General features: G+C 40.2%; 1 protein-coding gene across 1 annotated transcript in view; it reads right to left on the reverse strand.

Annotated features, from left to right (window-relative positions):
• The window catches only part of LOC133664825 (guanine nucleotide exchange factor DBS-like), a 49,687-nt gene extending 33,396 nt beyond the window's left edge, over positions 1-16,291 (reverse strand). The window contains 1 exon segment of the mRNA XM_062069760.1: positions 15,809-16,291. Coding sequence (XP_061925744.1) covers positions 15,809-15,965 — 157 coding nt within the window. The 5' untranslated portion in view covers positions 15,966-16,291.
• Between the last annotated feature and the right edge of the window lie 9,734 nt (positions 16,292-26,025).

The raw sequence follows: 26,025 nt of genomic DNA on the forward strand, positions 1-26,025 counted from the left end.
TGGTAATAAAGAAATATCTTGTACTGTATGATGCACAGGTTGTCAGCCATTTTAGTTTTTAGGTCCCATTTTTGCTTTGTTTCAGTAATGTTCTAAACAAGGATGTGTTAATTTTGTCTGTAGAATGTGTTGAGGGCCAATGAAAAACAAGCTGCGGGCCGCAATTTGGACACATGATAATTAAACAATACATTTACACTGCCATACAAGCTGTACACTGACTACTCTAAAGTACATTCAAGTTTAATTACTATAGTATTGCCCCTTTGGAAGCGATACAATACTGTAATAAAAATGACTTGTTGATAAAATAACCCAATTTTAAGGTCAAACTTCTATATATCACTGCTTTAAACCTCTAAAGGCTTAGTGGCCACATGCGTGGACAGCACCTTTTAGCTCTTATTTCCAAAATTGTGTACACTGCTGAATTGGGGTCTTATGGCCGCTTATGTGGACACTTATACTGTCATCTGGTGGTATCAGAAGAGTATAACATACAATGGAATTTGGAAAAAAAAGTGTAAAAATAAGAATTAGCATGTCACTAAACATGAAGTACACGTTTGTGTACTTATGTACTAAGTACATCATATCAAAAGATGATTCTTAGTTTTTATTCTAATTAGTGTCCAATAAGCCCAAACAGCAAAGAGAAATAAAAAAAGCATGTAAACCAACAGCTTGGGCCTTAAGAGGTTAAAGCACCTCAGATTCACTTGCCCTGCCTAAACTGATAAAGTATCTTCTTAATTACTGGCTTCTTTTCCAAGAGATTAACAGTTATTGATTGTGAAGTATTAACACCCATCATCCTGTTTCCTTTCCTTGTCACCTCCAGCGAGGGTGTACAAAAGCGAACAAAGAAACAGCAGACATAGATGAATGATCAAAAAAAATCCTCATCTCTGATGTTTGGTGGAAAGCAGCACCGCCTGGACAATAATAGCCACTTGTTGCCCCAGGTGATGGGACATATGCGGGGTGCTCACAGCGGCTCCTTCGCACCACTCAGTCAGACAGCCACACCCTAGACCCTCTGGCGACTCCCACACATCAGATTGAAACCAACACCTGCTGTGCTATGTTTCTAAGGCGTAAAAATTATCCAAAAACATGTCAATTTTGTTAACACTGCATCAATATTTCAACTGTCAAATATGTACAATTTACTGTCTGCTTGTTGATGAAGTTATCTTGAATTTTGGGCAAAAGTCTGAGGTCACCACTAGCTTTCTTGTTTTAATTACCTTTTTTACCACAGTCATTTTGATAGTTGGACAGATAAGATAAAATACTTTGATAAGAAAAGCCAGCACAAAAATTCACATCCAAATTGTGATTCTTATTCATCTCGATTAATAATATTCAAAAATCTTTTCAAAATTTTTTAAAAAATACATATATATACATATAAAAACAATTAAAAATATGTTTTTAGGCCATCTACATGCAACCAGGAGCTTCTCTAACCCGTAACCTGTTTTGAAAAAGTTTCATTCTAATTGTTATACCAACTAATACATTGCAAGAATTGATTTAAATCGAAAATCAACTTGATCAAGAATCGATTTTGAATCGAATCGTCAGCCCAGGAATCGGAATAGAATCAAAAATTTACACCAACCACAAAATTGTGCCCCCCTCCTCAACCTCAACAACTTTCCCGCCCCCAACCTCAACAACCCCACCACACCCCGAAAACAGTTTGAAAAAAATAAAAAATAAAGAGTCATGATTTTACTTAAAGGCCTACTGAAACCCACTACTACCGAACACGCAGTCTGATAGTTTATATATCAATGATGAAATCTTAACATTATAACACATGCCAATACGGCCGGGTTAACTTATAAAGTGACATTTTAAATTTGCCGCTAAACTTCCGGTTCGAAACGCCTCTGAGGATGATGTATGCGCGTGACGTAGACCGGGGAACACGGGTATGCCTTCCACATTGAAGCCAATACGAAAAAGCTCTGTTTTCATTTCATAATTCCACAGTATTCTGGACATCTGTGTTCGTGAATCTGATGCAATCATGTTCATTGCATTATGGAGAAGGAAGCTGAGCAAGCAAAGAAGAAAGTTGTCGGTGTGAAATGGACGTATTTTTCGAACGTAGTCAGCAACAACAGTACACAGCCGGCGCTTCTTTGTTTACATTCCCGAAAGATGCAGTCAAGATGGAAGAACTCGGATAACAGAGACTCTAACCAGGAGGACTTTTGACTTCGATACACAGACGCCTGTAGAGAACTGGGACAACACAGACTCTTACCAGGATTACTTTGATTTGGATGACAAAGACGCAGACGTGCTACTGTGAGTATGCAGCTTTGGCTTCTAAACATTTGATGGCTTGACCGTATGTGCGCAACTTTTTTTTGCGTATGTACGTAACTTTTTAAAAATATATAAGCTTTATGAACCTTGGGTTAGGTGAACGGTCTTTTGGGCTGAGTGATTGTGTGTGTTGATCAGGTGTTTGAATTGTATTGGCGTGTTCTATGGAGCTAGGAGCTAGCATAGGAGCTAGCATAACAAACACGCAGGTGTTTTTATGCAGGATTAATTTGTGGCATATTAAATATAAGCCTGGTTGTGTTGTGGCTAATAGAGTATATATATGTCTTGTGTTTATTTACTGTTGTAGTCATTCCCAGCTGAATATCAGGTACCGTGAGTATGCAGCCTTGGCTGCTAAAAATTTGATAGCTTGACCGTATGTGCGCGTCACGTACGTAACTTTTTAAAAATATATAAGCTTTATGAACCTTGGTTTAGGTGAACGGTCTTTTGGGCTGAGTGATTGTGTGTGTTGATCAGGTGTTTGAATTGTATTGGCGTGTTCTATGGAGCTAGGAGCTAGCAGAGGAGCTAGGAGCTAGCATAACAAACACGCAGGTGTTTTTATGCAGGATTAATTTGTGGCATATTAAATATAAGCCTGGTTGTGTTGTGGCTAATAGAGTATATATATGTCTTGTGTTTATTTACTGTTGTAGTCATTCCCAGCTGAATATCAGGTACCGTGAGTATGCAGCCTTGGCTGCTAAACATTTGATAGCTTGACCGTATGTGCGCGTCACGTACGTAACTTTTTAAAAATATATAAGCTTTATGAACCTTGGGTTAGGTGAACGGTCTTTTGGGCTGAGTGATTGTGTGTGTTGATCAGGTGTTTGAATTGTATTGGCGTGTTCTATGGAGCTAGGAGCTAGCAGAGGAGCTAGGAGCTAGCATAACAAACACGCAGGTGTTTTTATGCAGGATTAATTTGTGGCATATTAAATATAAGCCTGGTTGTGTTGTGGCTAATAGAGTATATATATGTCTTGTGTTTATTTACTGTTGTAGTCATTCCCAGCTGAATATCAGGTCACCCCTGGCTCTCACAGCATCTTCCCTATCTGAATAGCTTCAACTCCCCACTAGTCCTTCACTTGCACTTTACTCATCCACAAATCTTTCATCCTCGCTCAAATTAATGGGGAAATTGTCGCTTTCTCGGTCCGAATCTCTCTCACTTCATGCGGCCATCATTGTAAACAATAGGGAACTTTGCGTATATGTTCAACTGACTACGTCACGCTACTTCCGGTAGGGGCAAGCCTTTTTTTTATCAGATACCAAAAGTTGCAATCTTTATCGTCGTTGTTCTATACTAAATCCTTTCAGCAAAAATATGGCAATATCGCGAAATGATCCCCGTTTAAATAAAAAAAATTCATTTCAGTAGGCCTTTAACAGAACAGCAACAAGGCAAAAATATTATCAATTTTAAATACTATTCATTAACAAAATTATTTTGTTAATGAATACATCTCCTTGCGAGTGTAAGAGAAGCCAGTCAACTTCAAGAATAGTGATTTGGGAGATTGCTATTACTTTTACAGTGGCTCAGTAGTCAGCACGCTGGCCTCTCACACCGGCGACCCGGTTTCACATCCCGCTCAAGGCAGTAGGAAAAAGCAACACAGCCGAGACAGAGAGTACACAATCTCTTTACGAAGCTGAGCTGTCTGGAATTCACCAGACAGCTTCGCAATACTGCCATCAAAATTGGGGGCCCTTATTGGGTGGGGGGCTCCTGGGCTTCAGCCCAGGTAAGCCCGTGCATTTAGGCGATAGCCACACATAAAATAGTAATTACTTGCTTTTATTTGAATGTGATATTTGTGCCAGTTAGATACTTTACATTTCACAAAGCTCATTGGGTTAACTCATGTATTTTTGAACTATAATACTTCATGGTGTACATGCTGATTACATTGCTGTACAAATTAATTAGCTTTACTGTATAGTGCAGCTTCTTAACAAGCTTAAGCACTACTCACCGGCATCCACACCAGCGAACCGCATCGTTCCAAACCCTGCTAGCCATTAGAATGGGAACAAGCCATCACAATAGTACGTTACAGTGAAACCACGCTACTATTGTGGCTCCAAGTGTCAGGTTTCAGACCTCTTTATGTGTTACTTTACTCATCACTAAGTATCAGTGATGTCACAAGGACCCTTTGACACTGTGTCATTAAGTACCTGTGTGTAACGTAAAACGTTATTTTAATATTAAGCACACCCACAAGGCAGGCGATCTTAACTATATTTGAATATTTGTGACGTAGCACTTGTATTGACAAAACCAGATACAATTATTTCAGGCCTATAACACACGCATGCGTACGTACACACGCCACCTGCTGTTTGAGGCGCTAATGTTCTTTGAAGAGCTTACCGACGGCGGGGGATTAGCGTGCAGCTCACGTTTGTGGGGGTACGAGTCAAATGTTAGTGGGTCAGTCACACACCTGGACCGGACCGCCTGCTACTACTGACACACATTCGAGTGGAGCCGAGATTGGGCAGGAAAAACAGATTCTTCACTGATTTTAATGACTGTAGCTATTTGAGCCAATGCATGTTCAATTTGAAACTATTTAACTAGGAATAGTGGAGACCACACCCGAAAATAGAAGAGGAGGGCAAGGGCAAAACATTTTGTATTATGGGATTACAGTCACAGAGGAGGCAGTGTGCTTGATAAAGCCAATAAATGAGACACAAATTAAATTATTTCATAGGATATTTCAAGCGTTGCCTCAGGGCTTAGTAAAATGATGGCAACTGTAGATTGTAGAGATAAAAGGCATATAGCTAAAGCTCACATCATTCACTACATGGCAACAAAAAACTACACATTTGCTTTTTCTTTGGCTTTTTTGCACCTTAAAACAATTCCAAAAGTGATGCAACGCAAGCGGACTCACGATCAAAGCAGTAAGACTCCAGCGTTGTCTCAACACTTTTACCTGTCATAATATTAAGCCAGTTTGTCCCTGGAACAGTATATTTCTGTATAAACATATAAGAAAAAGTGTTTCAAAATCAGAAAATAAAGATTAGCTTCAACTACACAAACAAACAAATAGTGATGATCACTGTTTGGCCTTGGTGGAGGTCTGCACTCTTTGAATGCTGTTGCTATTTTAATGACACTTGTCATTGCTGTGTACAGGAGTACCTAAAAAAGTGGCCAAGAGAGTGAGACTATATACAACACCTACCACTCAACCAGTGGCAGTAACGGGAAAATCTGTAGTATTTTTCAACTTCCTCCAGAGAAATGCAGACATGATCCCAGCTCTCCTCTGTAGGCTGCAAACACACATCCAACGCTTCCATTTCCTTTGGTCCTCCATCTCCTCCTTTTTCATCTTTCCTCCATCCATCTTCTCTTGAACAATTCTCTTTTTCAGAGTCAAAGTTTTCCTGAAGCTCATCTGAACTTATCCTCTCAAGTCCTGCAGGGCTTATCTCACAGTCCGCTTCTGTGCAAAACCCAGAGTCCAACTCAACGTCTGCAAAGGAGCCGGAATCGGGCATCTCCTCTGCTTCCATCCGACAGATACCGGTTTGTTGGCGCTCTCTTTTCTGCCACTGCGCTCGATCAAGTCATCACAACAGGTTCCCTCTCATTCGGACCCCTCCCTTCTTCCCCTTCGCCACATTCAAAGCGCTCTCCAGCCTGCCGTAACTGTGCTGTGCTATTTCCCTGTGCTATACCTCAGGTTACCTTCCCATTAGCAGACAAAAGCCACCCTGTAGCGCTCTTGAGCCCTCCCTCCAGACCATTTGTGGTCTATTTCTTTTGTCAGAGTTACACATTTCAGAACAAAATAGCCCAGTTATGCAAAACACAAATATCTACAGCAGAGGACACTTGTTTTCAGGAGGATATGTAAAAGTAGCTAATGAAACATCTGTTTGAAATCTTGATAACAAAGTTGTGTTTGCCTGTTTTCTATGCTGTTGCACTGCACAGGTTGGATGAAGTAACATAATCAGGTGGTCGCTACACATTGTCCTACTCAATCAGCGTCTACATTATCTCAAAGTTGTGGAACTAAAAGTACAAAGCCTCCATTTAAACAGCCTGAATCCCCCTGTAACCATTGACTAAGCACTGAGAGCCCTCTGCCTTGTTTACACCCCTCAAAAGACTCCATTATTACTATCTTACTGAAAGAACAAATTCTCGAGAGACACTCAAAGAAAAGCACTGTTCCTCTACTGCAATGTGACAATTTAAGTTCAGTGACTTGTATAAGAAGATACAGTCCACTCTTAATTCAGCTGTAAGGTTTGAACAAGGCTTGTGTATCACGTGTGTATGGATGGGGTTTTTTAGTTTGCTCCTACCAATCGAAGGTACACACAAGTAAGGCTGAAACGACGCGTCGACGTAGTCGACGTCATCGGTTACGTAAATACGTCGACGCCGTTTTTGTGCGTCGACGCGTCGCATATTTACGTCACACTACCGTCATGGCGGACCGCAAAGCAGACGATCAAAGCAGACGATGCGAGCGGTGCGAGCGAGGGGGGAAAAGCATGCCAAAAGTGGTCAAAAGTGTGGGAGTATTTCAATAAACGGCCTAATAATGTTGTTTTATGCACACTGTGTCGAGCAGAAATGGCCTATCATAGCAGCATAACGGCTATGAACGAACATTTGAAAAGAAAACCATCAACTAGTCAATCGTCCGCGCGAGCATACGTTGTCATCATTACACAAAAACATGACTGTGTCATTTGTATCTGCTAGGGGTGTAACGGTACGTGTTTTGTATTGAACCGTTTCGGTACGGGGCTTTCGGTTCGGTACGGGGGTGTACCGAACGAGTTTCTAAGCTAAAGCTAACTTTAGCTGCTAAAGTCTTAAGCTGCTTCGCTCCTCTGCGTCTGTCTCAGCACGCAGCATTGTCCCACCCACACAACCATCTGATTGGTACACACGCAGCATTGTCCCACCCACACAACCATCTGATTGGTACACACGCAGCATTGTCCCACCCACACAACCATCTGATTGGTACACACGAAGCATTACCAGCCAATCAGCAGTGTGTATTCAGAGCGCATGTAGTCAGCGCTTCAGCGTGGAGCAGATAGGTGTTTAGCAGGTGAGCATCAGGCAGCGGACTCTCCCCAAATGATAATAAACACCTCCCAGTCAACTACTAGTAACATCACTATGAGCCCGTTGACCTTCTAGAAATATAAACTGCAGCTCAGCTCGCTCGCAGTCCTGGCTTGAGGTGAAGGCTAATTAGCTCTCAGTTCCAGCCACATCGACCCCTTCTGAGCGCCTATTTTCAGCTGCTGGGAATATTGTAAACAAGAAAAGAACCAAACATGTACACATGCTAACCTTTCTTCATTACAACTGTTAGTCACTCACTGGAATGAGTAGAATTGGTTATTGTGTACTGTGTTGGACTGGATGTTTATTTTGCACATTTTAAAAGCAATACTTAATGTTTACAGTGCTCCAGAATATTTAGATTGGCACTTTTTTGTATTGGATGTTTATCTTTATTTTTGCACATTTTAGCAAATAAGCAATACTTTCACTTTTGTTGAAATGTTTACACTGTTGTTACAGAATATTTCGTTTTGCACTTTTTTGTATTGGATGTTTATCTTTATTTTTGCACATTTTAAAGCAAAATAAGCAATACTTTTACTTTTGAAATGCTTATACTATTGCAGAATATTAAGATTTGCACTGGATGTTGACTTTTATATTTGCACATTAAAAAGCAAATAAGCTACTTTTAATTTTGTTAAATGTTAAAAGTTTTAAATGTTTACATTGTTACAGAATATTTAGTCATGTTGTTGTCAATGTTGACTGAGTGGCCATACTTCTTTTTTTTTGTAAATAAAAGCCATGCCTTTTGAAAAAACGGGCCTACATTTATTTTTTCATCTTCATTTTGAATAAAAAAATTAATCGGTAAAAGGAAAAATAATCTATAGATTAATCGAAAAAATAATCTATAGATTAACCGATTAATCGAAAAAATAATCTATAGATTAATCGATAGAAAAATAATCGTTAGCTGCAGCCTTACACACAAGGTTATAAGTGCTATAAACGGGGAGCGTAAACATCAAAAGCGACAGGTTGAAGACATGCTTGTCTCGAGGGGAGTTAGTCAAAAAAAGGTACACAAATAAGCTCAGTGTTCATAGTAACCCGCAAAATTAAGATAAAACACTGTCGTATGCATGCAAGGCCAGTAGCTGGCGATACATATTTTTAGTACCTACAGTATAAGGCTATCACTGCAATGAATATTTTTTTTTTTGTATAAGTTTACAGTTAAAGAGTCTTTAAGGTTTCTTAAAAGGGTAACTATTATGCAAAACCAACTTATATTAATATTGGTACCTGTATTTGTGTATTTGGGATCTGCACATGTCCCGAAAATGTGAAATCAAACCGGGGAGGCATTGCGGAGATATTCATAAAACAATCTTGCCTTCCTTCAAACTTTCTACAATCGAGCCGTTTGGAATTAGCCTAAAATGTGACATTTTTCCCATTGGCGATGTCAGCGAATGACCAATATACAGTAGAGATTTACCCAGAGTGCTTTGCATGAGTCCGCAATGGTAGTCCGCACTGTAGTCGATAAGCTTCTTCTTTTTCTCTATCCTCTGGTTGTGGGGCAGACTAGCTCGTACACGCACATGCATCCTGCACTGTTGCCATTTCTAATATAAAGTAGCGTACGTGATAGAGGTAAAAAAATAATTTTAACTTCTCGCATCCAACTTTTGAAACACTTAACATTTTTGGTTAAAACCATGTTGTCTAGACCAGTGTTTTTCAACCACTGTGCCGCGGCACACTAGTGTGTCGTGAGATACAGTCTGGTGTGCCGTGGGAGATGATCTAATTTCACATATTTGGGTTAAAAACATTTTTTGCAAACCAGCAATTATAGTCTGCAAATTGTGTGTTGTTGTTGTTGAGTGTCGATGCTGTCTAGAACTCGGCAGAGTAACCGTGTAATACTCTTCCATATCAGTAGGTGGCAGCCGGTAGCTAATTGCTTTGTAAATGCAAGTAAAAAGGTGTCTTATGCCATACTTGCCAACCCTCCCGTTTTTAGCGGGAGAATCCCGATATTCAGCGCCTCTCCCGACAACCTCCCGACAGAGATTTTCTCCCGACAAACTCCCGGTATTCAGCCGGAGCTGGAGGCCACGCCCCCCCCCAAAAAAAGTCTGCCGCAGCTGCGATTGGACCTGACCAGCCTCCGGGTACAATACTGGAGTACCAATTGCTTGCCAGGGAAGATCTTCCCCAGGAAGCAAGGATTGACCGGTTTTGGGCCATGCTAGGGAGAGATGGAAGATTCCACACTCTCGTGCATTTGATGAAAGCACTTTTGTGCGTGCCACACAGCAATGCATCGTCAGAGAGAGTGTTCAGCATGGTTAGAAAAATAGTGACAGAGAATAGAAAGAGGATGGACAATTCAACCCTTAACAAAGCATTGTACTTTCAAGTACAACAATGAGTAGATGAGTGTTGTGTGTGTGTGTGTATATGTGTAAATAAATGAACACTAAAATTCAAGTATTTCTTTTATTTATATATATATATATATATATATATATATATATATATATATATATATATATATATATATATATATATATGAAATACTTGAATTGGTGAATTCTAGCTGTAAATATACTCTCCTCTTAACCACGACCCCCCCCCCCCCCCCCCCCCCCCCACCTCCCGATATTGGAGGTCTCAAGGTTGGCAAGTATGCTTATGCTTAAACCAAAAATAAACAAAAAGTGAGTGCCCTTAAGAAAAGGCATTGAAGCTTAGGGAAGGCAATGCAGAACGAAACTAAAACTGAACTGGCTACAAAGTAAACAAAAACAGAATGCTGGACGACAGCAAAAACTTACTGTGGAGCAAAGACGGCGTCCACAATGTACATCCGAACATGACATGACAATCAACAATGTCCCCACAAAGAAGAATAAAAACAACTGAAATGTTGATTGCTAAAACAAAGTAGATGCGGGAAATATCGCTCAAAAGGAAGACATGAAACTGCTACAGGAAAAAAACAAAAAAAGAGAAAAAGCCACCAAAATAGGAGCGCAAGACAAGAACTAAAACTCTACACACAAAAAACTCAAAATAAGTCATGGCATGATGTGACAGGTCGTGACAGTACACCTACTTTGAGATAAGAGCTATATTGATGAATGGTTGGTTATGGTTTAAAGTCATATCCAACAATTGCGACAATGACTTTTAACTGTTAACTGAGTTTATGATTTCTGCTGGTGGTGTGCCTCCGGATTTTTGCAACGCAAAAAATGTGCCTTGGCTCAAAAAAGGTTGAAAAACACTGGTCTAGACCTTTTCCAGATTTTTCTTTTTTAAACTGAAATGTTGCAGTCTTATAAACGTATGTATGTGTACGAGTCTGAATCTAAGTTTGCCGAGCAGACAAAAATAACAGAAAATTCTAACATATTTCTGCAAGGCCAGTAGTTGGCAATATCACTTAGTTTTTTCCTAGTGGTTTTACAAAAGTGTGCATTATCCAGACAACAAAACAATTTTGGCATGAAAAGACTAACCAAGACAACAATGAATTCAAGTTAAAACATTAACAGGCTCCTAAATGTCGTAGTCAAAAAGAATACACTGTTCTTGTGTAAACAACCCCTAGAATGCGTTTACGTTACAGAGTCATCTCCGACTCTTAAATGTAGACTAGACCACCTTGTATTTTTCCAGGAAAAGACCACCCATAAATATTTAAAAACTACCTTGAAGTACTGCAGTGCACAGCAGAAAAAGGACTCACTTTGCATTAGAAGCCACAGCATAAGTAATACAAAAAAATCAGTATTTCTTCTGACTTACGTGACTTAAGGGTGGCCATTGGAATCCCATTTTCCCATTTCCAAGCATTCCTCTTGGATTTCCTCACCATTCTTTCCGGCCCTGCGTCTTGCAAGGACCATGGAAGGTCTCAGAGTGGAAACACTGAGACAAGCAGAGCACCAAGCGTTTCCTTCACCACATTGAAGCTGCTGTCTTTGCAGCAGAAAAGCCCAAAGGATGGCAAAAAGGGCTGAGCAGACGCTCATTTGTATGCGTGACACACGCGCATGTGGACACACAAAAACAGAGCGAGGGAGAGAGAGAGAAGTCTACTTTCTCCTAAAACACTTATCTGATGGTGAGGTTCAAACAATATGCTTGAGCAAGGATTTTTTGGAAATGTTACAAACATAAGAAGTGGTCCTGACTATGATGTCTGTTCTAGCTCCTCAAACCTGCTCAAGGCCCAAAATTTAAAATCCATATGCATACTTGCCAACCTTGAGACCTCCGATATCGGGAGGTGGGGGTTGGGGGGTGGGGGGGTCGGGGGTGGGAGGCGTGGTTGGGGGGGGGGGGCGTGTTTAAGGGCGTGGTTAAGAGGAGAGTATATTTACAGCTAGAATTCACCAACTCAAGTATTTCATATATATATATATATATATATATATATATATATATATATATATATATATATATATATATATATATATATATATGAAATACATGACTTTCAGTGAATTCTAGCTATATACTGTATATATATATATATATATATATATATATATATATATATATATATATATATATATATATATATATATATATATATATATATATATATATATATATATTTTTTTTTATTTTTTATTTTTTTATTATACATATAAATAAAATAAATACTTGAATTTCAGTGTGCCGGAGGCTATCCAGTAGATGGCAGCATTGTCCTGTTTAACTTCTCCGTTCATGAATGAGTATATCATTTCGGCCACCGTGTTCAACGGAGAAGTATGTTCTACAAAATGTACAGGCAACATAATTACATACCCCTTCCCCTTCGAACTGTCCTGGATGAACTGAAATTCTTGTTTCCATTCGTTTTGGAACTTGCAAGCGTATTTCTTCGTCTTGCTCGTCGACGGCGTCGCCATGTCTGTAACTTCCTCGTTCTTCTGCTTCGTCTCCTTGTTGTGTGCGCAGTTGTGCACTCTACTCTCTAAAAGCCGTAGATGTTATGACGTCATTGGGCAGGCAAGCTGTTTATATTGTGGGAAAGCGGACGCGAGAACAGGCTGTCCCCACTCAGGTCCGCATTGAGCTGGAGGGGGCGTGGCCTCCAGCTCCGGCTGAATACCGGGAGTTTGTCGGGAGAAAATTTCTGCCGAGAGGTTATCGGGAGAGGCGCTGAATACCGGGAGTCTCTCGGTAAAAACGGGAGGGTTGGCAAGTATGCCATATGACACAAATACATAAAAAATAAATAATGTGCTGGGCGATTATACCCCAGTCCTGTAGGTGGCAGTAATGAGCATTACAAATTGAGTACCAGCCGCTGCACAAAAACAAAGCTTCTTTTTCACCACTACTTCCTACTTAGCCCAGATGCAAGCAGACTTCCTAGCACCCTTATCCAGACCTGCACCGACATTCAACAGTTTTTTTTTTTAGAACTAGCCAGCAAATTGCAATCAAAACTTGATTTGCTTCTCACTGTTTTGAACAGTAAAATTACTTACTAGTTACAAGTGTCGGCTGGATGTGGTGCATCATTGCATCCACCAAAATACAATCCTTGCACTCTTATCCAGACCTGCACCGACAGTTAACAGACTTAGAAATAGTGATCAAACATCGTACTTATCAGCTATACACATCTGCTGGATTTGGTGCGCTACTGCCCCCACTAGTCCCTGATGTAAGTGGATCAGTATGATGGCAATATATTTTGAGCCCCCATATCCAGACCTGCACCAACATTTAACTGCTTCTTTTTTTTTTTTTTAACTTAAAAGCCAACAGTTGGTGATTAAAATATCACCTCCCATTTTAAGGCAAAACAGTCTTCTGTAAGTTACACAAAAATATGACAGTTTTAAATTGTACAATGTGCAAAATCCCACTAAATTATACAGCTAAAACTGGGCATTACCAATAATTTAGATCCACAAACAACTACTGGCCTCAGATCCGATCCGATTTCGGGTCCCGATCTGATACTTTGACAATATTATATTATAACACTGAAAATGCCGAACTAAAGTAAACACAAAAACACTTTATTATAAATCTTATTTTATTAAAGCAGCAATAAGTAACTTTTGAACCTTCATAAAATATTTTTCTAACTTTTGGGACAATACATCGACTTACAACTAGTCTAATGACACCTCTGTCATGGCCTGGGGAGGTCTGTATCGCTTTCACTGGCACTTAACAACTTTTAGGAGGGTGGCAGGAACCCAGCCACACAAAAAACTACAAATATGCCGACTTGCTTTAGGGCATACATCACTCCTCCTTTCCCCATTTGTTAAAAAGATGGAAGTCGATGCCAACGCCTGTGTGCCGCCAGAAAACTAAAAGAAGAAAAAGAACGCCTATGTACAATTAGTGCTACCACTGCAGAAGTGACAAAAAACACTAAGAAACAAAAATAATAAAAAGACTGCAGCAAATATTTTAACGCCCCACCGACACACATTCTAAAAATACCATTACAAAAAAAACACTTTAAAAGTGGAATAAAGGGCAAATATGTGTAAATTACGTGAAAAATTTGAAATGTTGACGCTGAAAACTAGGGATGCCCGATATATATTTTTTCAAGCTGATTCGATACAGATAAGTTCCTGCTTCTTACAATACCGATAACTGATTAACTTATGTATTAACTTATACTTTTTTAAATGTAGTTTACGCACACCTTTCTTTGTGGCTGGCTTTAGGGCAGCTTCTTTAGCAGCAGCTGTCTTCGTAGACTTTCAAAACACTGTCGTAGCGGTGCTGGTGTTTCTGGTGGCTGATAAAGTTTAATGTGTTAAAGCGCAATGTTGTTTTTTTTCCTAGCGCAATGTTTGCAGAACACGCGGTGCAAATGGCACACAAAATGTCTTCCTCTGAGACAGTGAAGGAGTCTCACACAATCGATGCCATGCGCATAGGGGAGGTTTACAACACGAGTAAGAGACTCAAAGGTGCTGTTTGCAACTTCCTCACAGTAACATTTTTCAAAGCAAAAAATATAGCAAGAACCCCACCGGCTGGCTTATGTTACAATTGGTGATTTACCAGAACACATTTGTTTGATAATTGTCTTTTTTCACAATTACAAAATTTGTGTAATAAAATGTTTGATGATTAGGGTTTACGGCGGTCACGACAACAAGTACATGCGAGGAGCGCGTGCACACATACAAAAGCAGTTCAAGAGATGCGACAAATAATTTGCGGCCATGTTGTTGTTATGATAGAATACACATTCAATGACAGCTAATGCTAACTATCCAAATTGCTATTATTAGCTAACAACACCTTCCGCCCGAATGCAGCTGAGATAGACTCCAGCACCCGCCACGTTGAAAGAGACAAGCGGTCGGTAGAAAATGGATGGATAAATGGAACACCTAAAGCTAATGCATGTGCATGTGTTACGTACGTATGTGATTACATACGAGAAGCCGTGAGAGGGCAGGATATACTGTGTAAAATACACTGGAAAGTTGGCACCCTCTAGGCATTTGTGTAAATGTTGCAAACAGCCTCTCTAATTTGCTCACCCTAAGTCACCTACAGCACAGTACGTGTAATCTAGCCTCATTTCAGTGTTTTTTTATTTTATTGTTATGGGATTTATCACTGTGAACTTTGTCAAGTCATTATTCTTCATATTGACACGGTAATTATCTGTTCAATATTTAACATGCACCACAACTAATAACGCAAACCTGACATGCAGGCTATTTTTTTCTTAAAAAGGTATATATTGTATTGGCTTTTAAAATGACATATTTCAAAAAGGCCTGTGCATTGTTTAATTTTTAGGGTGCGGCCCTTAGTGAAAAAAAGTTTGAACACCAGTGGTTTATACACTGACACTATACTAGGTATCGATAGTGTCGTCATTTGGATCAATTAATGCTTACTTTACATTGAAGCTTTAGCGGCGTTGTCCTGCTTGGGTGTTCCATTAGACATACCTTAAAATGTATTTATTTTCCAAAATGCAGGTAAAGATAAGAGTTATACGACTCGTTTGTTGCAGCGGTCTCTCAAATTCGAGCCGGTGGTCTGGCAAGACACACACTCTTGCATGTTTGTAACATGTATCCGTAAATGTAATTGTGTCTTCCTGAGCGTGCATCCCTTTTGAAGGAATCTTACACGTGAGTACAATCTTTAGCAATGTACCGAAAACAATTTGATAAAGATCGCTACACACCGATCTGTTAAAACAAACAAATATCGGCCCCCCATTCAAATGATTGGGATCGGGACATCTCTACAAACAACACAACATAACCTTAGCTACCACAATGATTTACGTATTCTTCATTGTGAAATGCCTGCATCCTCTCCTCTTACCGTCCCAGTCTCTCCACGAATTCTTGCGGCTGCCAGGGCCGAAAGGAAAAGAAGAACCAAGTCCCGAGATGTCCAAGTTCTGTATTATAAGACTGAGCCTGCCCATGATCCGTTGGGACGCCTCACCGCTCTCCCGCAAGAACTCATGCAGAGACATCTCAAACGCTCACAAACTTCCAGAGAAGCCTCTTCTCTTCTGGGTCACGCAGGATCAGGACAACGTGCTCTTGCATGCATCTTGCAAGGGCCAGACCGCCGCAGCGCACGCCACACAAGTGCGCCGTCTCCTACAGATCCACATCGAGGACTTAAGTGCAAAGCCGGCAGGAACGAAGAGCTGAGTCACTGCGCACAAATGGTCAACTCTCACGCTAAAGCCGAGGATGGGCCCATCTCTGCATGAACACACACACTGCAGTGCATTCACATACCTCATTGCAAGTGTAACTATTGACAGTCTAGCCGTAGAGGAAACCAGGAGGATTGGTGAAGAAGGCAGCCGGTGGAGCACAAATCCCCTTCTGTTGCTTGGGCTAATTATATTCTTCCACCCCTACTTTAATCTGTCTCGGCTTTCCCCACTCTCTGTCTTCACAGATACCTCCAAAACGTATGCCGGTCTCAGTCTTCACAGATACCTCCAAAACTTATCTCCAATACAGTCAAAACTGTATCAAGCTAAGTTGTAATAAATAAAAGATTACTAGCTTGGACGCCAACATGATATCGAGAGGATCTACAAGGAAATTGTACAAAAAGCACTATATTTTAGTCCTCTACTGCACTGTCACAGGCTCTATACGAACTCTAAACAACAATACAGTAGATGATGGGAGCACCCATAAAAAGCCCCAATAATGCCTATTTGTCATTTTAAATTCCAGTTCACACATCAATAAACAATTACAGGCATACTGTATGCAGTATTGTACTTACAAACCGTGTAGTTATATAACATCACGCCTTGTCAAAGTATCTTCTTGCTGAAAAACCTTAAGTGAATTGACTTGTGTGACAGCACCCTCTGCTGAATTCAACGCTGCAGCACTCTTTTATTCCCCCTGCAATTAGTGCCATCAAACCAATATTTATTTAAATTATCAAAATTTAGTATTTATAATTTAAAGGAAAGGAAAAGTTACCACCAATATGCCAGGATGCACATCCTGGACCAAAAATAGCCTGGGCTCTCCTGATATTTTAGGGTTGTGGAACATTCCTATCTTTAATTTATACTATAACGTGATATAATATAATGTAAAAAAAACCTAACATAATACAATATCATTTAAAGTGTCATAATATAATATATTGTAACGTAATATAATATAAAGTAACATAGCTTAATACATTATAATGTACCGTAACATAATATAACGTAGCATAACATAATATAAGGTAATACAACAAAATGTAATATAATTTAATATAGTATAATGTGATGTTATATAATGTAGTGTAATATAATGTAACAAAATATAACATAATGTAAAATAATATATGATGTAATGTAACAATACAACATGTCACATAATGCATTATAATGAAACGTAACATTAATATAATGTAATGTAACATATTATAATGTAACATAATATGACAATGTAACATAATATACTGACTCGTTTATTGTTAACAAAACTTTGGAGTTACTAACATTTTTGCAGCAGATTCATAGAGTAAAATCACCAGAGCATCTTGTCATATAGATGATCTTTGACTAGTGCGTTTGCTGTAGGTCCCTAAAAACAACAGAGCAGATCCTAAACTAGCGTAAACATATAGCTTCTACAACAACGTTTCAAATCAAACCCGTACATAAAGTGCAGTTTTATACGGAATTCTTACATCAATACAACACACCTTCTACACACTGATGGCAGCAGTAACACAACATCACCCCTGCTTTGGCAGTGACACCCTTGACCCTGTAACACTTCTTCATGCTAATCAGGTTTATGCCCTCCCAGCCCACTCCGGTGCGCCACCTCATCTCAAGCCCCTTTGCACGCACTGACATGGAAGTCAAGGCAAAATGTTAATTAAAGCAGCCGTAAACCACAATTTAGGGAGACAGACATTGTAACACAAACCCCAACCTTGACAGCCGAGAAGAAAAGAGACAAAAATGTTGACCAAGAATGAATCTGCTCGAAGGTCAACCAACCTGAGGTTTAAGTAGGATGGTTTTAGGCAGAACAGAAACAAATAAAATATTGATAAAGATGATAAAACACTAGTGCAATATTCCAGGTTGTGACCCTAAGCCAGAAGAGGGCACAGGAGCCCAACACATATAGATAAGATATATGGGGTTCGATCCCACTTTTTACACAACCCCTGTCCTTATATTAGGGATGTGAACAACCGATAATGTGTCATATGTGTTACAGTATGTGGGTAATCAAGATCAATGCCTGGGTTTGCATGAAAACAAGCATACAGGAAAGGGGGAGGACTGTGACTCACTGATCATCTGGGTATCTCTTTAAATCATCAGGAAGTAGGTAAAGTGGGCCATTAGAAGTTGAGCAGAAGTAGACAGAAACAGATACAGTACATAGAAAGATGGATTCTAGGTGAAATGCAAGAATGAATGGGAGGATATATGGATTAATGGATTTAGTGACAGATGCTAGGATGGATGCAGAGATCAATATTAGGACATGCGCTAGAAAAAATTCTAGGATGGAATGATGGATGCAAGGATAGATTATAAGGTAGGGATGTAACAGTACGAAAATCTCACAGTACAATATCATCACGGTATTAAGGCCAGGGTACGATATTATTGTGGTATATTCCCCCCAAAAATAAAGATTTTAAAATGCCATAGTGTGTAAAATGAAGTGACAGGAATGTTTAGGATAAACCCGCTTACTGTACTTACTTACTTACATGCTCGAAAGAATACTAGGATGGAAAAATGTATTCAAGGTTGGATACGAGGATATGTGCTCATAAGAATGCTGGGATGAAATGATGGAAGTAAGGATGGATATTATGACAGATGCTAGGTCGACTGCTAAATTGGACTGATGGATGCAAGGATGAATAATCGGACAGATACTTAAAAAATGCTGGGATTGATTGGTGGATACAACGGCAAATGCTAAGACAGATGCTCGAAAGAATGCTAGTTTGGAGACATGAACAAAAGGAAGGATACTAGGATGAATCCAAGAATTAAAGAATGGATGGATTGATTAATTGATGCAAGGATGGATGCTAAATGGTGCTTTGATGGATGCTTTAATGGAAGGTTGTAGGATACTACAACAGATGCTAGAAAGAATGCATAAATGAATGAAGGACGCCAGGACAAATACTAGGGTGGATGCATGAATTAAAGGATGGATACTGACACAGATGCAAGAATGGATGCAAGGATAGGATACTCAGACAGGTGCGAAATAATGCTTTTAAGGATTGATGGATAACAGGTGGACAGCTACCAGAACAGAAGGAGGAATGGACGCTTTGACAAATGCAATCATGGATTTAAGGATGTGAATACAATCTTGCACCGTCAGTAGAAGATTCAGGCCTTCCTCTTTTGGACAAAGTGAATTACTAAACTTCATCCTCATCTTAAGGCAACCGTACTAAATTCTTCTGACTTGGCTGAATCTTTCTCTGCCTCTTGTTCTCTCTCCCGTCCTTTGCGATTATCGTTGTCTCCTTCTCCGTGCACATGAACATCAGCAAGCGTATTCAATAAACGCAAAATTTATTGAACTGCATTTTCTCATCATGCTCTGGTGGTCCGCCCACTCACTGCACGCTGGGCAAGGGAAGGACTGGCTTCCAGGTTTATGACACAATTACGGCATGCTTTTTTCTTATGGGGCTTCCAGTATTGTGTGTCGCCATCACTTGCATTAAAATGCCCTTGCTCATGATCCATAATTGGATTCATCTCACGGACAAGAAATGGTATTAGTACCATCAGTTTCAATATTTAGCATCATTAGCTTAATGAAGGTATGAATTTTGTATTGGATTGTGCACCTAATGAGGTGTATGTAATGCTAGCACGCAATAAGTAGATTAAACCCAATTTTCTGTGCTATTGCTGTATATATATTTCAAATTGAATTAGCTTCCCTGTGCAGTGTATATGTATTAGTGTAGGGTGTCGTCACCTACCTATGCTCCTGGTGACCGTCCTCAGCCTCTCGAGTAGCTCCCCTATGTCCATCTCTTCTGTCTTCATCCACAGGATCATCCTCCACAGGGGCAGCGGGAGCCCAGCAACCCAGCCGAGAGACACTTTCCTGGGGAGAAGAGACAGCTTGCCTGCTTTTATCGGACGGCTCCTCGGAGAGTGGTTGGTAACGGGAGGAGGTGAGGGGGATGGAGAGAAGGGAGAAGGGGAAGGATGGCGGCTGTGCCTCAGCTAACCCAAGATGTGTCTCTCGAGTTGCAGTCTTGTAAGAAACATGGACACCGCGGATGTTGGATATGTGTGGGTGTATGTCGGCTTGTGAGAGGATGCTTGAGGAGGAAGTGATGCCGACGTCCCACACGAGCCAGGCTGCCGTGACACGTCCTCCGACAGGGGGAGAGTGGGGATGCTGTGGAGGAGACAGGGAGGAGCTGACGATGGTGATGATGCACCAGCTGCGACACGCGGGATGGTGCAAACCTGTGCACTGTGAGCACACTGGAGTGGGGGAGGGAATGGGAAAACAATAGGTCAGCCCCTAGTCCAACATAAAATAACTCATACAAGTCTGACATCTAGCGGGGGAAACATACAAGTGCAGCCTGATACTACATACTTGTCCTACACAAAAACCGCAAGTTGAAGATTTGTGACAGGGCTGCTGTGCTGTTGTTAACCCTGTGATGCGTGGCGCGGTTGGGAGATTGGCCGTGCCAGCAACCTGATGGTTCCTGGTTCGATCCCCAGCTTCTACCAACCTAGTCACGTCCGTTGTGTCCTTGAGCAAGACACTTCACCCTTGTCGTGGTTAGCGTCTTGCATGGCAGCTCCCGCCATCAGTGTCTAAATGTGTGTGTGAATGGGTGAATGTGGAAATAGTGTGTAAGCGCTTTGAGTACCTAGAAGGTAGAAAAGCGCTATATTGGGACGGCGTGGCGCAGTTGGGAGAGTGGCCGTGCTAGCAACCTGAGGGTTCCTGGTTCGATCCCCACTTTCTACCAACCTCGTCACGTCCGTTGTGTCCTTGAGCAAGACACTTCACCCTTGCATGGCAGCTCCCGCCATCAGTGTGTGAATGTGTGTGTGAATGGGTGAATGTGGAAATAGTGTCAAAGCGCTTTGAGTACCTTGAAGGAAGAAAATTGCTATACTAGTATAACCCATTTACCATTTACTAGTATAACCCATTTACCACTAAATATTTTGTTACTCTCCATTAGGGATGTCCGATAATGGCTTTTTGCCGATATCCGATATGCCGATATTGTCCAACTCTTTAATTACCGATACCGATATCAACCGATACCGATATCAACCGATATATACAGTCGTGGAATTAACACATTATTATGCCTAATTTGGACAACCAGGTATGGTGAAGATAAGGTACTTTTTAAAAAATGAATCAAATAAAATAAGATAAATAAATTAAAAACATTTTCTTGAATAAAAAAGAAAGTAAAACAATATAAAAACAGTTACATAGAAACTAGTAATTAATGAAAATTTGTAAAATTAACTGTTAAAGGTTAGTATTATTAGTGGACCAGCAGCACGCACAATCATGTGTGCTTACGGACTGTATCCCTTGCAGACTGTATTGATATATATTGATATATAATGTAGAAACCAGAATATTAATAACAGAAAGTAACAACCCTTTTGTGTGAATGAGTGTGAATGAGTGTAAATGGGGGAGGGAGGTTTTTTGGGTTGGTGCACTAATTGTAAGTGTATCTTGTGTTTTTTATGTGGATTTAATAAAATAAACAAAAAAAACGATACTGATAATAAAAAAACCGATACCGATAATTTCCGATATTACATTTTAACGCATTTATCGATCTCTACTCTCCATGCATGAAAAAAAACAACACCTTTTTTACTGTAAAACATAAATTTTCAAGAACATGATATATAAATAAAATAGATTTTTTATTTTTTTTAAATTATAAAATAAGACTTTGTCAACACTATAAATTCCTTTTTAAATTATTGTTAAAGGCCTACTGAAAGGAATTTTTTTTATTTAAACGGGGATAGCAGATCCATTCTATGTGTCATACTTGATCATTTTGCGATATTGCCATATTTTTGCTGAAAGGATTTAGTAGAGAACATCAACGATAAAGTTCGCAACTTTTGGTCGCTGATAAAAAAAAGCCTTGCCTGTACCAGAAGTAGCGTGACGTCGCAGGTTGAAGGGCTCCTCACATTTCCCCATTGTCTACACCAGCAGCGAGACCGATTCGGACCGAGAAAGCGACGATTACCCCATTAATTTGAGCCAGGATGAAAGATTCGTGGATGAGGAACGTGAGAGTGAAGGACTACAGTGCAGTGCAGGACACATCTTTTTTCGCTCTGACCGTAACTTAGGTACAAGCTGGCTCATTGGATTCCACACTCTCTCCTTTTTCTATTGTGGATCACGGATTTTTATTTTAAACCACCTCGGAAACTATATCCTCTTGAAAATGAGAGTAGAGAACGTGAAATGGACATTCACAGTGACTTTTATCTTCACGACAATACATCGGCGAAGCACTTTAGCTATGGAGCTAACGTGATAGCATCGGGCTTTAATGCAGATAGAAACAAAAGAAATAAACCCCTGACTGGAAGGATAGACAGAAAATCAACACTACTATTAAACCATGGACCTGTAACGACACGGTTAATGCTTTCCAGCCTGGCGAAGCTTAAAATGCTGTTGCTAACGACCCCATTGAAGCTAACTTAGCAACGGGACCTCACAGAGCAATGCTAAAAACATTAGCTATCCACCTACGCCAGCCAGCCCTCATCTTCTCATCAGCACCCGTGCTCACCTGCGTTCCAGCGATCGACGGAGCGACGAAGGACTTCACCCGATCATCGATGCGGTCGGCGGCTAGCGTCGGATAACGCGTCTGCTATCCAAGTCAAAGTCCTCCTGGTTGTGTTGCTGCAGCCAGCCGCTAATACACCGATCCCACCTACAGCCTTCTTCTTTGCAGTCTTCATTGTTCATTAAACAAATTGCAAAAGATTCACCAACACAGATGTCCAGAATACTGTGGAATTTTGCGATGAAAACAGAGCTTTTTGTATTGGATACAATGTGTCCGAATACTTCCGTTTCAACGATTGACGTCACATGCATACGTCATCATACATAGACGTTTTCAACCAGAAGTTTCGCAGGGAATTTAAAATTGCACTTTATAAGTTAACTCGGCCGTATTGGCATGTGTTGCAATCTTAAGATTTCATCATTGATATATAAACTATCAGACTGCGTGGTCGGTAGTAGTGGGTTTCAGTAGGCCTTTAATCTGCTGACATATGACTAAGTAGTTTTAGATATAATTTCCATTGTAGTGGACCCACGTTTCAATAATTTCCGGAAATGACAAAATCCATACTTCGAATTTTAGCAATAATGTTAGTCCAAAGTTGTAGCAAGATGTCCCCATACTTGAACATGTCTCCCAGAATACAAGCGATAGGGCAGACTTGGACTGATTGACGGTGCAGATCTTGACTGCCGTAAGATGGCGCCCGCCCTGACGTAGCTGACAAGAATACAAGTGATAGGGCGGACTTGGACTGATTTGACGGGGCGGATCTTGACTGCCGTAAGGTGGCGGCCGCGCTCACGTAGCTGACCAATGGGTGGCAAGACAATAGGAGTTCAAGTACCTAGGAGTCTTGTTCACGAGTGAGGGAAGAGTGGATCGTGAGATCGACAGGCGGATCGGTGCGGCGTGCTCAGTAATGCGGACGCTGTATCGATCTGTTGTGGTGGAGAAGGAGCTGAGCCGGAAGGCAAAGCTCTCAATTTACCGGTCGATCTACGTTCCCATCCTCTCCTATCGTTATGAGCTTTGGGTCATGACCGAAAGGACAAGATCACGGGTACAAGCAGCCGAAATGAGTTTCCTCCGCCGGGTGCCGGGTCTCTCCCTTAGAGATAGGGTGAGAAGCTCTGTCATCCGGGAGGAACTCAGAGTAAAGCCGCTGCTCCTTCACATGGAGAGGAGCCAGATGAGGTGGTTTGGCCATCTGGTCAGGATGCCACCCGAACGCCTCCCTAGGGAGGTGTTTAGGGCACGGCCGACCGGCAGGAGGCCACGGGGAAGACCCAGGACTCGTTGGGAAGACTATGTTTCCCGGCTGGCCTGGGAACGCCTCGGGATCCCCCGGGAGGAGCTGGTCGAAGTGGCTGGGGAGAGGGAAGTCTGGGCTTCTCTGCTAAGGCTGCTGCCCCCGCGACCCGACCTCGGATAAGCGGAAGAAAATGGATGGATGGATAGACAATAGTGACTGATGCACATCTTCTGTATACAGACTCAAATTGCTCAAATCATTACAAAAAAGGGCCAAGCGGTAGAAAATGGAAGGATGAATGGAATGTTAGTCAGTTTGAAGTTTTGAAGCAAATTCATGGGCCAACCTGATGACATTCATGGTACGTATTTTCTCTTCGGACCGCCAGTTAAACGTTTTACAGACACACAGCTAATTATAATATTTGCAGTGTTAGAATGTGTAAGCTTAGGTGTACTGTACGTTAAATTGACAATAAAGAGTAGACATACGTTAAAAAAAAACTTCATTACACATTTTAACGCAGTACTAACAAGCTGAAAGTGACTTGCATCTACAAAAATAATCATAAACCCAAAGTGAAATTCACTCGGCACATTGAATACTTTTTAGTATTTTTTGCAAATAGGACCTTTATGAAAGAGGTGAAATTCAAATGACATGTTTTATCTGCCAATGACTAAAATAACACAATAACGAGTTAGCATACTGAAAAGTAAACACGAAAACAAAATGGCTTCTGTGCACGGTCTTGAAAAAGTGTACAATTTTGAGGCAAAATATTACAAAGAACTCACCTTCTGTACATCCAGTGGATGTGAAACACCATTGTGGTTGATTCTTACAACCCCAAATCGACCAAAAATCGAATTAAATATCTCCTCCAGCGCCATTTATTAGCTCAAGGCTTATACTGCAGCTGCTAATCAACAGCAAATGTGCCAATATGTACTAAACGGGTGGCTTTAATTACCGTATCTTTAAGGGTTTCCATTTAAAAAGAATACTATTCGTTTATAGCAGGTTAAAAGTCTTTTTTTTACTTTGTAAATAATGTGAGCAAGTTTAGAATACTGTAGCGCAGACTTTCTAACCAAAAAAATTGAGCTAGTCGCCCCCTTTTGGCCGTAAGAAGCATTGCACGGTACTGAGCAGTAATTTTGTATTTTGCCATAGAAATATACAGTATACCGAGAAAAACAAGTATTTAATTACTGTATAAATAAAATGTTTTATAAAATGTAATACTTACCAATTAATATCACGTAATTAATTAATATCACCTAATGGTATTATATGTATTTTTTTCCCAAAGCACTCAAGGCAAATAAAAGTCAATTAAATAAATTATTAGCCATTAAAAGCGAATAAAAAAAATTAGATAATCATAAAACTAATACTGAGAAAAACGGTATTATTTAAAACGAGTTACTGTAAAAATTCCACATTTTTAAAATTACATCAAGTATTTATTGCATTTAAAACATGAGTAATTGATTACATAACAGTAGTGAAACAGTTGCATTTTTCCAAAGCACTCAAGAAAAACAAAATATAGATAATTAAATAAAATATTTATTAATAAAAAAAAAAGGTAATTTAAAAAAATAAATATACATATATATTGATTGTAATCCACCTAATCTATTGTAAAAAGAAAATAATTAAAATTAATACAGAAAATCGTGTTTTCACTATTTTTTTTAATTCCAAGCAGAATGACAATACAGTGCTTTTACCCTCAGTTGCTACAGACAAGCTGGCAAAAACATTCAAAGAAAAATAAATAAAAAAATGTCAGAAAATGTACAGTAATACAAACAGTGCTGTACGGAGGGTGCGTGACCTCTCTGGCACCTTTGTCATGCTCGCAGACGTCAGGATTCATCACCTGCGCTTGTGCTGATGGACTTCAGAGAAAGCGGTGGCGGTGGCGTCGACATTCGAGAGAAAGGCT

This window comes from Entelurus aequoreus, linkage group LG14, assembly GCF_033978785.1.
Source record: "Entelurus aequoreus isolate RoL-2023_Sb linkage group LG14, RoL_Eaeq_v1.1, whole genome shotgun sequence".
NCBI lineage: Eukaryota > Metazoa > Chordata > Actinopteri > Syngnathiformes > Syngnathidae > Entelurus > Entelurus aequoreus.